At 40.9% G+C, this 16,688-nt stretch overlaps 2 protein-coding genes across 3 annotated transcripts; both read left to right on the top strand.

The window, feature by feature from the left end:
- Window positions 1–611: 611 nt before the first annotated feature.
- ddrgk1 (DDRGK domain containing 1) lies at window positions 612–7,702 on the top strand. 2 transcript variants are annotated; one of them, XM_052125514.1, is made up of 9 exons: window positions 612–787; window positions 1,361–1,516; window positions 1,623–1,759; window positions 1,846–1,947; window positions 3,639–3,761; window positions 3,851–3,889; window positions 4,123–4,179; window positions 7,271–7,319; window positions 7,448–7,702. In XM_052125514.1, the coding sequence occupies exons 1-9, from the start codon at window positions 700–702 to the stop codon at window positions 7,606–7,608; spliced, it is 912 nt and encodes a 303-aa protein (XP_051981474.1). In that variant the 5' UTR covers window positions 612–699; the 3' UTR covers window positions 7,609–7,702. The 2 variants fall into 2 exon arrangements, with proteins under 2 accessions (XP_051981474.1, XP_051981475.1); XM_052125515.1 differs by having other exon boundaries at window positions 613–787; window positions 1,364–1,516.
- Window positions 7,703–8,884: 1,182 nt separating this feature from the next.
- On the top strand, window positions 8,885–15,371 carry LOC127643005 (transmembrane protein 127). Its single transcript, XM_052125522.1, has 5 exons — window positions 8,885–9,049; window positions 10,096–10,161; window positions 10,268–10,448; window positions 10,772–10,933; window positions 13,765–15,371. The coding sequence occupies exons 3-5, from the start codon at window positions 10,274–10,276 to the stop codon at window positions 14,070–14,072; spliced, it is 645 nt and encodes a 214-aa protein (XP_051981482.1). The 5' UTR covers window positions 8,885–9,049; window positions 10,096–10,161; window positions 10,268–10,273; the 3' UTR covers window positions 14,073–15,371.
- Window positions 15,372–16,688: the final 1,317 nt, after the last annotated feature.

Here is a 16,688-nt window from a genome sequence, read left to right as displayed (position 1 = left end):
GCCAGTTTGTTTACATCATGCCATTGTTGTTTTTACACACACACATTTCTCAATACACGCATACAGATACACTCTGACATCCATATCAACACACACACACAATTTTATCTGCATCAGTTGTTTAATTGTCCTGCAGTGCTCTATAATACAGCAAACAGAGAATATGGCGCCATCTGGTGGAAAATATCAAAAATACATTTTGAAGCCAAGGATCTGGAATGAAAGCATAATGTCATATAATTCATGATTTTATGATTTAATGGCACTGGGAGCAAATATTGCAATAACTGAGGTTGAAATATCAAAATTCCCCCAAATACACATCTTTGGCAAATTTTATGCAGCTGGCAAATTATTTAAAAAACAAAAATATAAAAGACCAAAATGTCCCAAAGGTCGCAAAAGTGTTAGTGGGGACTCCACATATGTCTGGTTTCAACAGAAGATTATCATAATCTTCATTTTTATATATTTGTTGTAATTATTATTATTTTGTACCTAATATTTTATGATTTCGCTCCATATTTGTGAACGAGTTGTAAATGGCGAGCGTCAGTTTTCCTCCACGCCTGCAGGGGGCGCGCTGTGTTGTGGAAGTGACGCGCGCTCAGAGAGCAACGTCAACTTCCTCAGTCTGCGTAGAGCGGTTTAGAGCAGTTATTAGATGGTACACTTTTAGATCTATTTTTAGCTATTAAAATGGATCTGGTTCTGTATATTGGAGCTGCATGTATTCTGCTCATACTTATAGTGTTTGCTGTGAAAGTTCGTGGACGGACGGAAGAAGGTGAGTGAATTATTGACATTAAACAGATGACACGCGACTAGTAAACAAAGCGCAGCACAGTTTGACGCAACATACTGCGAATGACTGCTGAAAAATTATCTAGCATAAAAAAATAAATAAGCTAGTTTTAGAATTATAACGATTTCTGTATCAATCTTTTTTGCACTGTGACATTGAAGTTGTGATGCCATTACTCTTTATGTGTGTGTGTATATATATATATATATGACATATAGGAATGTCAGTGCTTTCCTAATGTAATTTATTTATTTATTGTATCTGTTTTTGGGGGGAAAATATGACCTAGACATGTTTGCGTCATTTTCAAAACAATGTGCAGAGATTCACTATGGCTTGTTTACATTTTTGTTACTTAAAAATAATTATTATTATTTAAGTAGTGTATTTATTTGACAACTGTGTTGTTAATGGTAACAATATAGGAGCTTAAAAAATCACTTTAACATGACAATTAAGAAGCTCAGAATACTCCAGGAGAACTGCATGGATACATAAAGCATATTTGCGTATAGCATTTATACAGTACATGTATAATTTATGCTCTTTGTCCAGCAGCGGACCTTGAAGACCATCAGAATGTCATGGCTCGAGTGGCAGCACGTCCGCAGGTGGCAGAAGAGCGGGCAGCTGGGATGCCCCGTCGCCGTAGAAACCTTCAGAGCAGAATAAGTGCCCAACAACGAGCTCAGCGGGATCCATCAGACAACGGTATTTATATTGACACCTTAAAGATAACCTGTGTCTTATGAAATTGCGTTTGTTGTGTCCCAGAGTTCACTGTATATCTCTAAAAAGAGAGTGTCTCTCTCTTCAGAGGACAGTCCTGTGGAACCTGATGAGAATCAAGAGGACAGACAAGCATCTGAAGAACGTCCTCAGGCTGCTGGAAAAGTTGGAGCAAAGAAACAGAGGAAGCTGGAGGAGAAACAGGCGCGGAGATCTCAGAGAGAGGTGCACATACTGCTGCTGTTTATACATCGCTCCGAGATCACAGCTCTGTTTATTAATGTGTGTGTGTGTGTGTGTGCGCGTTTCAGGCTGAGCTGGAGGAACGAGAGGAGAGGAAGAGGATGCAGGAACTCCGAGAACAAGAGAGACAGAAAGAAGATGAGAAGGAGAGACTGCAAGAGCAGAAACAGGTACGCTAATTATAGGGTCATGAAACACCCCTCATATTTTCTTCTTTCTGATAAGAAATCAGCATTGTCATGTCACATGGATGTTTTAGATCTACACTAGATTTGAGCATATACACAACTTCATGAGATGGGTACTTAGCCAGTCACAGGTGTTGGTCACGAATATTCAATTGGATGGTCCAAAAGTATGAAAGTTGCATGTTTTTTGGGGCGACTGTGGCTCGGGTGGTAGAGCGGGTCGGCCGCTAATCTCAGGGTTAGCGGTTCGATTCCCGGTCCACATGCTGAAGTGTCCTTGGGCAAGACACTGAACCCCAAGTTGCTCTCAATGGCGGGCTTGCACCTAGCATGCAGCTCTGCCTTCATTGGTATCTGAATGGGTGATTGGGACACAGTGTAAAGCACTTTGGTAACCACTAAGGTTAAAAAAGGCGCTATATCAGTGCAGACCGTTTACCAAAGTTGATTAAGCTCTTCATCAGTGACTGACATGTTTTAAATGTTTGTGTGCCACATGCTGTTTTAATGGGGGAGTTATAGAGGTACTGTATGAATATTTGGACCGACTGGAGCTCGTTTGATACCGATGCAGTCTGCTGTGGTTCAGTAGTTGCTGCATCACAAACACCCTCCATAAATGTGTTGAGAAATCAAAACACTCACAGTATATTTATAGAACAATGCCTTAAAAGTTCTTATAAAATGCAAAAGCGTTTTCACTCATATTTCAATAGTGCAAATACTAGCGGCTCGTCATTTATGTGCGTTCACCAGTAAACAGATATAAAATGATCTGTTTGCATTTTTTGATTTTGTGAGCTTATAAATCAGTACATAATGTGTTTGTGCATTGTTGCATGTAATTGTGAAATACTGAGAGCATTTATAGGAAAATATTATATTTTTTATATATATTATAATCAAACTTTGATATGAAGAAAACTTAAGTCTTAGGAGTGACACATATCTGTTTGGTTTTTGTAAACTTTATACTTTTAAAGAAATATAAGAAAACCTTTTGCAAATCTTCACTTATTTAAAGGGATAGTACACCAAAAAATGAAATTTCTCTCATCATTTACTCACCCTCATGCCGTCCCAGATGTGACTTTCTTTCCTTCTGCAGAACACAAATGGAGATTTTTAGAAGAATATCTCAGCTTTGTAGGTTCATACAATGCAAGTGAATGGTGACCAGAACTTTGAAGCTCCAAAAAGCACATAAAGGCAGCATAGAAGTAATCCATAAGACTCCAGTGGTTTAATCCATGTTTTCAGAAGTGATATGATAGGTGTGGGTGAGAAACAGATCAATATTTAAGTCCTTTTTTATTACCATATAATTCTTCCTGCCCACCGAATGTGAAAGTGTAGATTTAGAAGAAATGCATACACATTTGGGATGGCATGAGGGTGAGTAAATGGCCGAACTGTTCCTTTAACTCTGGCTGGTTTTCTAACTCACAGCTATTACCATACTGAATTGCGATTGGTCTTTTCTTTCTCACATCTGTACAACCACATAGAAATTCATTAATATTGAAAAGTCAGAGTCTCGTAATGTGTTTGAGACAAAGTTCATCATTTACACTGAACCAAAGACTAAACCTAAGCTTACCTCAAACTTTAACACTATTGTACCGTGCAAGCACCGATTTTTCAACCCGCATTTTCCTCGTTCCTGCCCACAGGAGGAAGAGTTACAGCGAGCCAAAGAGGAGCAGGAGAGGAGAGAGGAGGAGGAGTACCAGAGGCTGAAGGAGTCGTTCGTGATTGAGGAACAGGGGGAGGCAGAGGAGCTCACAGAAAATGAGGTGATGACTCACTTCCTGTGACATCACTACATCTTATTTCTCTTAGCAAGCAAGATTTTGAAGCTATTTGTTCTTTATTTATATTTCAGTCTCGCAGCCTGCTGCAAGAGTTCATCCAATATGTCAAGGTAAAACATAAAACAGAACATTGTTTTAGGTATAGGGGGGTCATTATTTGTAAGTGGAAATGTACCTTACCCGATTCTGATCATTTGAGAAATAAAGCATCGCTCTGTATTCAGTATTTGAGTTGTATGGATAGTTGGACAGCACCAGATATCTGTCCTGTTTTATTCGATTTATATTTTCACATTCCCATGTTAAATCTTGAGTATTGATTGTCTCTTTCTGACTTGTTTAGACATCTAAAGTGGTTTTGCTGGAGGACTTGGCATCACACTTCAGCATGCGCACACAGGTCAGTATTAAACAGGAAGTTAAAAAGATGGGGTAACCAAATTGGCCCGGTTGCTAGGGAGGGTAGAGTCACATGGGGTAACCAAATTGGCCCGGTTGCTAGGGAGGGTAGAGTCACATGGGGTAACCAAATTGGCCCGGTTGCTAGGGAGGGTAGAGTCACATGGGGTAACCAAATTGGCCTGGTTGCTAGGGAGGGTAGAGTCACATGGGGTAACCAAATTGGCCCGGTTGCTAGGGAGGGTAGAGTCACATGGGGTAACCAAATTGGCCCGGTTGCTAGGGAGGGTAGAGTCACATGGGGTAACCAAATTGGCCCGGTTGCTAGGGAGGGTAGAGTCACATGGGGTAACCAAATTGGCCCGGTTGCTAGGGAGGGTAGAGTCACATGGGGTAACCAAATTGGCCCGGTTGCTAGGGAGGGTAGTAGTCACATGGGGTAACCAAATTGGCCCGGTTGCTAGGGAGGGTAGAGTCACATGGGGTAACCAAATTGGCCCGGTTGCTAGGGAGGGTAGAGTCACATGGGGTAACCAAATTGGCCCGGTTGCTAGGGAGGTTGCTATGGAGGGTAGTGTCACATGGGGTAACCAAATTGGCCCGGTTGCTAGGGAGGGTAGAGTCACATGGGGTAACCAAATTGGCCCGGTTGCTAGGGAGGGTAGAGTCACATGGGGTAACCAAATTGGCCCGGTTGCTAGGGAGGGTAGAGTCACATGGGGTAACCAAATTGGCCCGGTGACTAGGGAGGGTAGATTCACATGGGGTAACCAAATTGGCCCGGTTGCTAGGGAGGTTGCTATGGATGGTAGTGTCACATGGGGTAACCAAATTGGCCGGTGACTAGGGAGGGTAGAGTCACATGGGGTAACCTCCTCGTGGTGGTGATTAGTGGTTCTCTCAATGGGGCGTGTGGTGAGTTGCGTGTGGATCGTGGTGAGTAGCATGAGCCTCCACATGCTGTGAGTCTCCGCAGTGTCATGCGCAACGAGTCACGTGATCAGATGCGCGGATTGACGGTCTCAGATGCGGAGGCAACTGAGATTCGTCCTCCGCCACCTGGATTGAGGTGAGTAACCGCAAAACCACGAGGACCTACTAAGTAGTGGGAATTGGGCTTCCAAAATTGGGAGAAAAGGGGATTCAAAAAATGAAAATACTAATAGATGTGTGTATATATATGTTCAGATTTAGGTGCATATTTATTACGCATGTTGTCTCAGACATCAGGCATTCTGTTGCTGTATGTATATGAATGTTCCGGCACACTTTGGCACTCCGTGCTGAAAATAAATAAATAATCAGATTAATGAATAACTACTCGCTTGACCGAAACAATATGGGTGTCGCTTTAAGAAGCTGGACTTTACACTCTATATAGACAAAATAACCAACTCCTCTGCTGACGAATGAGAAGTATAAATCGGCCTTTACAAATCATGAATCCTGTCAAGAACAGATCATATTTCTTGCTTAAAAAAAAATCAAGTAAATAAATTTTAGGTCCTTTTTTGTTTTGTTGTGACATTATTTTCATGACAAATGTAAATTGTAAAATATTGAACGTTTCTATATTTGGTTGGGGATTTTCCCCCTTGATGTGCTATCCCCCATATAGTGAGTGGTGGTGGTGTTGTGGGCTAAAGCACAGAACTGGTAATCAGAAGGTTGCTGGTTCAAGCCCCACAGCCACCACCATTGTGTCCTTGAGTAAGGCACTTAACTCCAGGTTGTTCCGGGGGGATTGTCCCTGTAATAAGTGCACTGTAAGTCACTTTGGATAAAAGCGTCTGCCAAATGCATAAATGTTTAAAATAAATGTAAAAAATATAGTTTTTGCACTTCTGACTTTATAGAAGTATTTGATGCCTTTAATTTATGCTGGAAAAAAAATTTGCATTTCCAAATGATATATCTAAATGAGGATGATTGCTCTTATAAAAGGTGTTTAACAAAGATACACCGATCAGCCACAACATTAAAACCACCTGCCTAATATGGTGTAGGTCCCCCTCGTGCCACCAAAACAGCACCAACCTGCATCTCAGAATGCTATTCTTCTCAGCACAATTATACAGAGTGGTTATCTGAGTGACTTTATCAGACGGGCTGGTTTGAGCATTTCTGGGATTTTCACACACAAACAGTGTCTAGAATTTACTCCGAATGGCGCCAAAAACAAAAAATATCCTGTGAGCGACATTTCTTGTTGATGAGCGAGATCAACAGAGAACGGTCAGACTGGTTTGAACCAAGCGTGCCGCACAAGCCCTCAAATGTGAAGCCAAAACTTCTCGATCACCCCCCGGAGACTGGTCCTAGTATAGGTCATAAACCCCGCCTCCCCATGTTATTCAACGGGACGTGAGACCAACTAAACAATTAAATTACACTTCACATATCTTATTTCCAAAGATAGTTTCTGTCATTTACTGTCGTTTCTATCACGTTGATGTCATTTCAAGTGTTTGTTTTCAAAATAAGTTTGTTTTTAGTTATTTGATGCTATAAAAACGCTGCTGTGACATCATGATTGACAGCTGTGATTGACAGGTTCTCTGAGCGAAGTAGTCACTGAAGCACCAACTGACATTTTTTCGGGATCTTCGGAGGACTGAGGAGATTGGAGCTTTAAATTTAATATCTAAATTTCTATAATTAATTATTTCACACCGTCATAAGTCCAAAGGGGCGTGTGCTTGCGATTGATTCAGCGAGAGTGAGGGCGGGGCCTTGATTTCGCGGCTTTACTTCCTGCTCACTACTGCGCAGGTCTGGTCCCGAAATCGCAACTGCGCAGACTCAAGTCCCAAGATGTCAGCGCCATATCGGGACACTGGCGGCTTCAGTTCTCACCAATGGAAAAGAGCGAAGGGGCGTCGGCCATCTTTTTTTACAGTCTATGGTTTGAACTGATAAAGTCTGCGGTAACTCGGATAACCACTCTGTATAATTGTGCTGAGAAGAATAGCATTCTGAGATGCGGGTTGGCGCCATTTTGTTGGCACGAGGGGGACCTACACCATATTAGGAAGGTGGTTTTAATGTTATGGCTGATTGATGTATATTAAATGTATGTGGCTCTTTTCCAGGATGCTATTGCCAGACTTCAAGACTTAATCGCAGACGGCTCCCTTACAGGTACAGTATGTGTGCATACAGGAAACCAATGTAAACAATGATTCTGTGGTGCATGTACCATCTACATGTGTTCTTTATGACTGTCCAATAACAACAAAATCCAAACTGTGTCTCTTGACTTTCTTTAGGGGTGATCGATGACAGAGGGAAGTTTATTTTCATCACGCCAGAGGAGCTGAATGCTGTGGCTCAGTTTATCAAACAGAGAGGAAGAATCTCCATCTCAGAACTCGCACAAGCCAGTAACACTCTCATAAACCTCACGCCTGAGATACAGAGTAACGCGTGAGATTAAATACTGTTGGACCCGGTGCGAGGGACATCTGAACCTAAAATGAAAGTTGTCTTTGTAAAGTCCTGTAAATAAAGTGGGATGCTATTCATTGACTTGTTTGTGTTGTTTCCCCATCCTATTCATTCCCCTGTTAGGGTTTGGTTTCCAATTGATTAGCCAATTTTCACTTGACAGAAGATAAAACGGGTGAAACAATCCCATGACAACCAAATAAAGGGTCAAATATGGTCTTAGAGTGAGATTACATACTGTAAATTGTTTTTAGATTCGTGTCCAGATTAAAAATTTAAGTGAGAAATTAAAGGAATATGCTGGGTTTAATACAAGTTCAAATTAATCAACAGCATTTGTGGCAATATTAATTACGACAAAAAATAATATCGACTCGTTCCTCCTTTAATATAAAAATAATATATATATTAAATCAAACATTTACTTTACAAATATATCAGGTGTAAAGTTTTATATTACATATTTCCATAATATATTAATTACTGAATATAAAATGTTGCGCCACAGGGATGCCAATGAAGCTGTTAAGAACAAAATATATGCGTAAAATATATCGCATATAGATCGTAACAGTGCCCGCCCACTTTTTCAACCGTCTTGTTTCCGGAAGTATTTCCCCCATTCATTTCTGCCATAGACCTTTCATAAATTCCTTCATAAAAGAGTTGTGCGCCATAAACCAAACCAACCAGCTCAGAGGTGAATCACAACATCACTAACTTTGTTTTGAAGCAATAAAGTATTAGAAATTCGGACATAAGTGTACTTATCATATTTCACGACGACGGCATGGACTACATTCCCATGAAGCATTGCGAATGATGTCATTGAATTAAAAAAAACGATGGGAATTCTAAAAACTTGATTTTAGGTTGTTTATTAGAAGTATATAAGTAATATATTTTAATGAACGGTCGCTCCGAGGTACGTTTCGTTGAACGCGGTTCTGTGATTGATGGATCTTTCGCTACTGCATTATGGGTAATGTAGTTGTTTACAATTAATTCCGCTATCAAACTTGATTTTTTAAATAATGAAGTTGATATAAATGGCTTCAAATGAAGCATATACCATCGGTGAACATCCTCGGAGCTCATGGTAAGTGTATCTTTAAATGTTTATAAGTTATCGTTGAAAATCAATTCGTCTATGGGATAAATGAATGGGATGTTTACTTCCGGATTCAGCCTCTAGAGGCCGCTGTTTAATCTACTGAAGCGCACCGTTGGGAATGTAGTTTCATTTTGATTCGGCTCATCGTAGGACACACATAAGCGCTGTCCTGAATCTTAATGCACTCTGGAATCAAATAGCATGAACAGTTTTTATATGTAGGCTTTTCAGAAACAGCATTTGCTTCGGTTGGTGCAGGATGAGATGTCAGCGCGACGCCGGGCAGATTATCGAGGCTTTGTTCAGAAAGGTGAGAAATAATCGTTTGTCTTCTGTGTGACGTCATGATGGTCACGCTGTGAAGCGGGAAGTATTAATATTTAAAGAGGGATTGTGACTGTTGTTTATTATATTATCAAATTATTTGTAGTGCTTCATTTTTATGAGATTTAACAATAGGTCAATTATAGGCTAGGTGTCACGTGGGGGAGTTGTCACAATATAAACAATATAAACACAATATGACAGTTGTCATGTTTGCCGTGAAAACTCAGAGAATATATAACAGAGACGGACCACTTCTATTTAAACGTCCAACGGAAAGTAGATAGGAAGTCCCGCCTTACAGGTGAAAGAGCCAATCACCTTTTAGATGCAGACATCGCCTGTCAATCAACTCGCTAGCGCGCATGCGCATAGCTATACAAGCTAGGAAAACTGCGTTGTTTAGCGTAATCTGAATTACTGAATCACAATATATGATTCCGGTATTGTCCGATTTAATTGCTGATTTGAAATATGTTCTATGATCGTAATTTTGACCAACCGTTTTGGAGATTTCTGTCTTTCTCCATTCAAGTAGATAGGAGCTGCACTGCCATGACTGGAAATAGGCTCCCGAGAGCGTTCCAAAAATGACCGACAGTGGACTGACTCGCTAGAAAGCCTTTGGAACAGTCCATAAATGCTTGGTTTAGTGATGGTTTTGTATGTTGAACATACAAATACCTCGTTCAAAGCTGTCTTAAATTAAACAAATTCATGTTTGAAATGATAAATATCATAGTAACAAGTGAACACTATGAAGCCAATAAAATGAGTAGTTTTCATAAATGTCCCTTTTTTTTAATATTTTTTTTATTTATAATTGTAATATGCCATTTATAAATGACAATTTCTGCTTCCTAAAAAGAAAGTTTAATTTTGTGCATTTTACATTTTTAATTATATATGCATATATGTGCATTGATGTTTGGTGAGACACCTCGTGCATTTTATTAACCCCGGCCTTTCCTACATGTATGTACTTTGCCAGTTCCATAATATTGCTGTTGTCTCATTGTTCTTTCTCCAAAGGTACCCCTTTTATGAGGTCCTATAAAAGCTCACCGTATATGAAGCCATTTGAACTCTATTTACAAGGTGAGATATGCAAATTGTCCTTTGAACGGTTTCATTTATTGTCACAGTGGCAAACGGATCATGTAGTGATTTTGTTGTAAATCTCATCATTGCGTATCTTACTCAGGTCAGAATGACGCTGGCATTGACTCCTGCGGCCGTGTGTCAGTGCTTCACTCTGGTTTCGCTCTGCACGTCTATTGCCGACCCAAACTGGATCCAAGTCCAGAACACGTCTGATCCAAGCAAACAGCTCATCTATGGAGTAGCCTTCACGCTACACGCATACCAGAATCACACGGACACAGGTCGTATCTCACGATTTTAACTGCCAATAAAATCTCAACCATACACCTTGACTAGCCTCCAGTATAAAGCTGTTTACTGAGAAAAGAGACCTCACTTTACTCTTTCCTGTGGCGTAATGTCTTGGAATAAACTACTTTCAAACATAAAATGAACAGGACGAAAAGTAGCTAGTTTAAACCCCTTAAAACGTTGATTTTGGCCTGTTCCACCTCAGAGGTCTGGACCTTCTCGACAGTAGTTCTGCATTCATGAACCTCAACATACCCCGATAAACTGTTTGTAGCGTCGATAATGACTGACGTGTCTTCGTGTTGTTTTGTAGGTCCTCTGGGTGGACTGAGCGGATGGGGAATGTGGCTGCTGTACATCCTCGCGGCTCTCTGCTACAGCGCTGTCCTGTTTTCCAGTTTCTGCTTCCTGCTGGACTTCCTTGGGGCAGCTGTCAATCACTCAAAGCTGGTGACATCATTGCACATCTCAACAGGTGACAACACTTGTGTCCAATACAAATTTAAGGCCAGAAACATACTGTACTACAAGCGCGCGGTAACAAACCTCATTCCTCAAAGGGGCCGATAGTTTCCTTCTAATGTCTGTGCCGATAAACCAGATGTGACATCATTCAGGTAGCTAGTTATAAACATGAAGACGGTTGCCATGATAGTAGCTGACCTGAAAGTCAAGTGACCGGAGAGGTCAGTAGCGCCCCTACTGGCAATGCAGAGAATGCTACAAATACATTCACGTCTCCGGTCGGCTATATCCCGGCCCCACCCTCCTCCCTGTGTTACCTCAGGCTGGGGAGCCCCTGGTATGACGTACATCCCCCCTTCCTGCTGGCGTGTCATCCCCGCCTTCTTCAAGCTGGGAAGAGACAGGAGGGGAAAAACGACAATAAAAAAAAACAGGCAAGGGCAAAGACTCCCGTCGCGTGGTCCTCGATCACTCCTCCGCCCTCTCAGGTGGACGACAGCCGCTCCTCCCCAGGCGGACCGGAGTCAAACCTCCGACCCCCAGCGGACAGAATGCCCCTCCGCGATTCTGGCGGTCCGTGGGGACACTCCTCCGCCCCTGGCTCCAGGCGGTCGGGGAGTCGATTCCCTCCTCCCCTCGTGATAGGCAGTCTTCCCTCGACCCCTCTGCATTTTCTGGCGGCCGGCAGGGCACTCCTCCGCCCCTGGCAGCGGCTCCATCGCTCCAGGTGTTCAGAGAGTCTAGTCCCTCCTCGCGTCGCAGATGGTGGCCGTTCCCCATGGTCGGGCTACTCCGTCCCACGGCGGATGGCAGTGGCGCTCCCCTGGGTGGACGGCAGTGTCGAGGACCCTATTACGGGCATCCTGTGTTTAGGCGCCAATGTAAGGAGGTTATAAGACAATATAATTAAAGATTAATGATAAACAAAAACACACAAACATAAACACATACAGGTCAGCTGCCTGTAGATCTCTCTCGATCGAACTGCCGTCTCCGGTCACCTTTATCCCTGGCTCGCTTCATCAGGCTGATTGGGGCCAGGGCGTCATTCCGGCCCGGCCCCGCCCACAGTGGCGTAGTGACTCAATCCGGGTGGCGGAGGACGAATCACATTTTTGTGATTTTATCACGTGGCTTGTTGAGCGCGTTACCATGGAGACGTAGCGCGTGTGGAGGCTTCACGCTATTCTCCGCGGCATCCGCGCACAACTCACCACACCGAGAGCGAGAACCACATTATAGCGACCACGAGGAGGTTACCCCATGTGACTATACCCTCCCTAGCAACCGGGCCAATTTGGTTGCTAAGGAGTCCCGGCTGGAGTCACTCAGCATGCCCTGGATTCAAATTCACGACTCCAGGTGTGATAGTCAGCATCAATACTCGCTGAGATACACATTTCTTTTGCAATTTCTTACAATTCAGGCACCTACATTTTATATTTAAACGTGCTTTTATTTTGACGTGGGGTTTTAAACGAAAGCTTCACTTCTTCTGTCGGATAAACGGTTCGCTTCATTTCCCAGTGTGATCGTTAAGTGCAAATGCTGTGATTTAATTATATAAATATATAGTCTACACGTGCTGCACGCTTCACGGTGGATTAGTGCTGTGCTTTGTCATCTCATACAACACAAACGATCCTTAAAGTCTTTGAAGACTTAGATTGCATCCGTTTGAAGTTTAATAATCACACTAGGACATATCATGATTTTTATTTGATTAATTGTGCATTTCAGTATAAAAAGAGTGACAGAGCACTCTGTCGTGTGTCAGTCATACTGCTCGCTGGTACCGGATAGAGTCGGGGCTCGGTAGACGGTATTGTAGAAACTCTGGTATCGTTACATCTTTTTTATTTTAGTACCAACTTGTTACTGAAGTACCCGTACTTTTGACAACACTACGGTTAAAATGACTCGACTACAAAATTACTCTAAATGCCCATCCCAAATTAAAGTCTAGTATAACCTGTAGCAGAAGAGTTAATCATTGATAAGACAGAAAGTGGCTTTAGAATACAATGTATTATTTACTACCATATTATTGATCATAAGTCAATCATTGACACACAGTTCACAGTAATCCATTTCACAAGTGAATTTGTCAATAAGTTGGAGATTTATTATGAGGGCTTGTTTAAGGACCCCCAATGTACACCTGCATCAGACATGCTTGTGTAGCGTCTCGGGTGTGTTGTGTCATAAAAGTAAAATGTTTAGTTTTTCTGTGCTCCTTCAAGTGTTTTGAACGCAAGAATGTAACGCATGTTTGTGTTGTTCTGCTGAAGTGTTTCTTCACTGTATAAACTGTGTGTTGCTCACACAGCTGAAGTTTCACTTACTGCCCTCTGGAGTAAACAGGTGGTACTACAAGTTTGAATCTCTCAGGAAAGTATTGCGATTAAATGCGTAAAAAATTTTAGCGTGTTATTTTTTGTAAAATGAATCGCACGTTATTAACCAGTTAAATGGACAGCCCTAATATGTATTTATATAAAAAAAATGGTACCATTGTATAACTATTGTTAAAAAAAATGCATGATAAAACCATGCTAAAATGTTCAAAAAACAAGGTAATACCGCAATGTTTTAATACCATGTTTTTTTAATGTGGTCATTAAAAAAAACATTTTAGACTGTAGAATGCTACATTGTTGTCATATGACCTCCATAATGTTGCATTTTTAATTTAGTCCAATTGAAAGAGTATGCAGAAATAGTATGAGTACTATGCTAATATGCTATTCTGAACGCAGCCTCGGTAATTACTATGATTATGCAGTGGATAAGTAACGCCCAAATACTTGCTGATGTACGTTTACTCGTCTTGTCCTGCAGCTTTAAACTGTCTGGCGGTGCTGGGCGTGTGCGTAACCTGTTTGTGTGTGATCCAACACAACCTGCAGCATGGGAGACTCGGCTCGCTATTGGACCGAAGAGAAAGCCCGTCTGTCAGGCAGAAAAACGAGCTGCAAATGTCTCCAGGAGAAAGTCTGTACATCGAGGTGCTAGGCCTGGTCTTCTCACTCCTGGCATGTGCGTTTGCCCTCAAGGGTCGCCCGGAACCCATCCCGCCCTGCCTGAGTGTGGAGGGCGGGGACAGTGACACAGAGCCTTTGATTGGTGGAGCAGAGCAGGGGGAGTGACTTGATTACGCACTTATGACAGTATACTAGTACTAAAGATCTCAGAAGCACATGGATCTCTGTATTCACAATATTCACTTTACTGATGTCTATGTGGGAACCAAAGAGAAGAGCGCTACTGTACAATGAGATCTTAAAGCAGAAGTGTGTGATTTTGTTATTGGTTGTATCTGTCGGTAGTGCATTGGTAGTTTGGCTTCTGCAAGAGTGTAAACACTGTGACGCCCTCAAAAACACACAACAGTCTGACTCAACCAGTGGCTTAATTTTGGGCGGGAATATCAGTTTGGCGTAATAATGGGAGGCGGTGGGAGTGATTGGGAAACCGGTTTTAAAACAATCATTATATTTGCGATTCCATTTGGTGATGCAGAAATCACACACTTTAGCTTTAGGATTATTCTTTATAGAAATGTATAATACTAACTCTTGCAATTCTCCAGGGATTTTGTACTTTCGGACCAAATGCAGAAATCACTAATCAGGGCTACAACATACGGTATAAATCCACATTTAAACAAATGAATTCAACAGAAATCCTCAGTGTGCCTCAATGTTGTTTTGAGACATTAAGCATCTAAAAATGGTTATAGAGCTCAACATGAAATCAAAATGAACTATATGTGTTTTCTAAAGCAGTGTTTCCGAACCGCTGTGCCGGTTATATTATTTTAATAATAAAATTATATAATAAATAAATAAATGCATGAAAAAAACATACTATTTTCAGGGATCCGAACTCACATTTGTGGTTGTGAAGAGCAATGATTAATGTGCAGAAGTGAGTGATATTTATAAGCATTAAGGGTCATCGCATGACTAGCGTCAGTGCTGCAGAATACATTGAAGTCTATGAAGTGACGTCACAGCAAAGTGCTTTTCACACACGTTTTTGCTTCCCCAATAATGTCTTTGAGAGTACTAAGTAACCAGAAATATTTAAAAACTGTCCAAATTTGTGAAAAGACATTGACTGTCTCAAAATTTCGTTTAATTAAACCATGAAAACACTTCGACCTAAACCTAACAGGAACGACCCCACCTCCTCACTGCCAAAGGTCCAGAGCGTAAGTCCGGTTTTTGTTTTTGTATTCGTTAATATCATCCTTAACAGGAGTTACATGCGCAGCAACTGTTGTTATGTTCTCATAGCAAAATCTGTGAGGGCGGTAAAGTTAGTTTGACGGTCGACATTAGGTTTGGCAGATGTAAGGGACCGTCTGAAAACTCCACTCACTATGCTAAAACACATTCATTCAATTCACGTGCAAGTTATACATGAAAAGAAAACCGTAAAAAAAAAAATCACATTCAAAATGTTCTTATAACTTCCCAGAGGACAGACAGTCATACTACAGGTCAGATTATTACAATATGATCAATTATATAAGTAAAGTAATCAATTATTTTAGAAAAAAATATTCACTAAAATTCACCAAAATTATGTTTTCTCATTTTAAAGGTTGTAGTAACTTCCCTGAGGATATATGAACTTACTACTGGTAAAATTATTACAGTATCATCAATTATATAAGAATAGTAATCTATTATTTTATAGAAAAAAAATCAGCAAAATTATATTTTCTAATTTTAAAGGCTGTAGTTAACTTTAGTGATTAAGTAGTAAGTCCTTCTATCCTCTCAAATTGATTATTGTACTTATTGATTATATTGTAATAATCTCACCTGTAGTATGTCTGTCTGTCCTCTGGGAAGTTATAAGAACATTCTGAATGTGAAAATGTATTTTACAGTGTTTAAAAAAAAAAATAATGTTTTATCTATGTATAACTTGCACGTGAATTGAATGAATGCGTGGATATCTCCTATGTTTTAGTGTAGTGATGGAGTTTTCAGACGGTCCCTTATATCTGCCAAACCGAATGTCAAACGTTAAATTTTACCGCGCTAAATCAGTGAGGCCAACGACATTCAGTTCGATAGTGAGAATGGCGCGAAAAGAGCAGGAGAGGCGGAAGAGAAAGCAGGCAGCAGCGCCATTGTCGCAGAATATTGAACATACGTTCAAAATGACTGCCAAACACGGTACGGTTCTTATACTTGGTAAGCAATTTGACAACATTGTAGTAAATATTTTCAGTGCATCAAAAAGCGTGCTTGTTAAGATACCAGCAGACAAGCTAATCCAGCACAAATTAATGCATAAAAAGTCACCAAAATGAAGTATTTGAACATCATAATTAAATACAAAATGAGGGGAAAAACTGCAAAAAAGATCCACTTTTATAAAAAATAAAAAAAAGGCTGGCCACGTGCCTGAAAATACTATTTATTTTGCAGCTAATTCTGCACAATTATAATCTTGAATCACTAAAATAGCTGGAATTGCTGATTTTAGCTTAAAAAATCCCCAGAAAAAATGTTGGTGGACCAGTGCTTGTCTCAACTATTTTTGCCCCTCATGAGTTTGCATCCCTGTAATTTGTTGAGACATTGCAAGACCAAATCTACAAATATAAAAGAGCTAATTGGTTTTTTTGTTTGTTTTTGTTTTTTTAATTACCCATTTAGCACCCTTGCCACCTGTTACCTCACACAGCATTGCCTACCTATGGCACTAGTATTTATTAGTGGTGCTTGCCAAAGGTAAGGCAT

Source organism: Xyrauchen texanus, chromosome 4, assembly GCF_025860055.1.
Source record: "Xyrauchen texanus isolate HMW12.3.18 chromosome 4, RBS_HiC_50CHRs, whole genome shotgun sequence".
Lineage (NCBI taxonomy): Eukaryota > Metazoa > Chordata > Actinopteri > Cypriniformes > Catostomidae > Xyrauchen > Xyrauchen texanus.
This window is presented reverse-complemented; position numbering and strand designations above follow the sequence as displayed.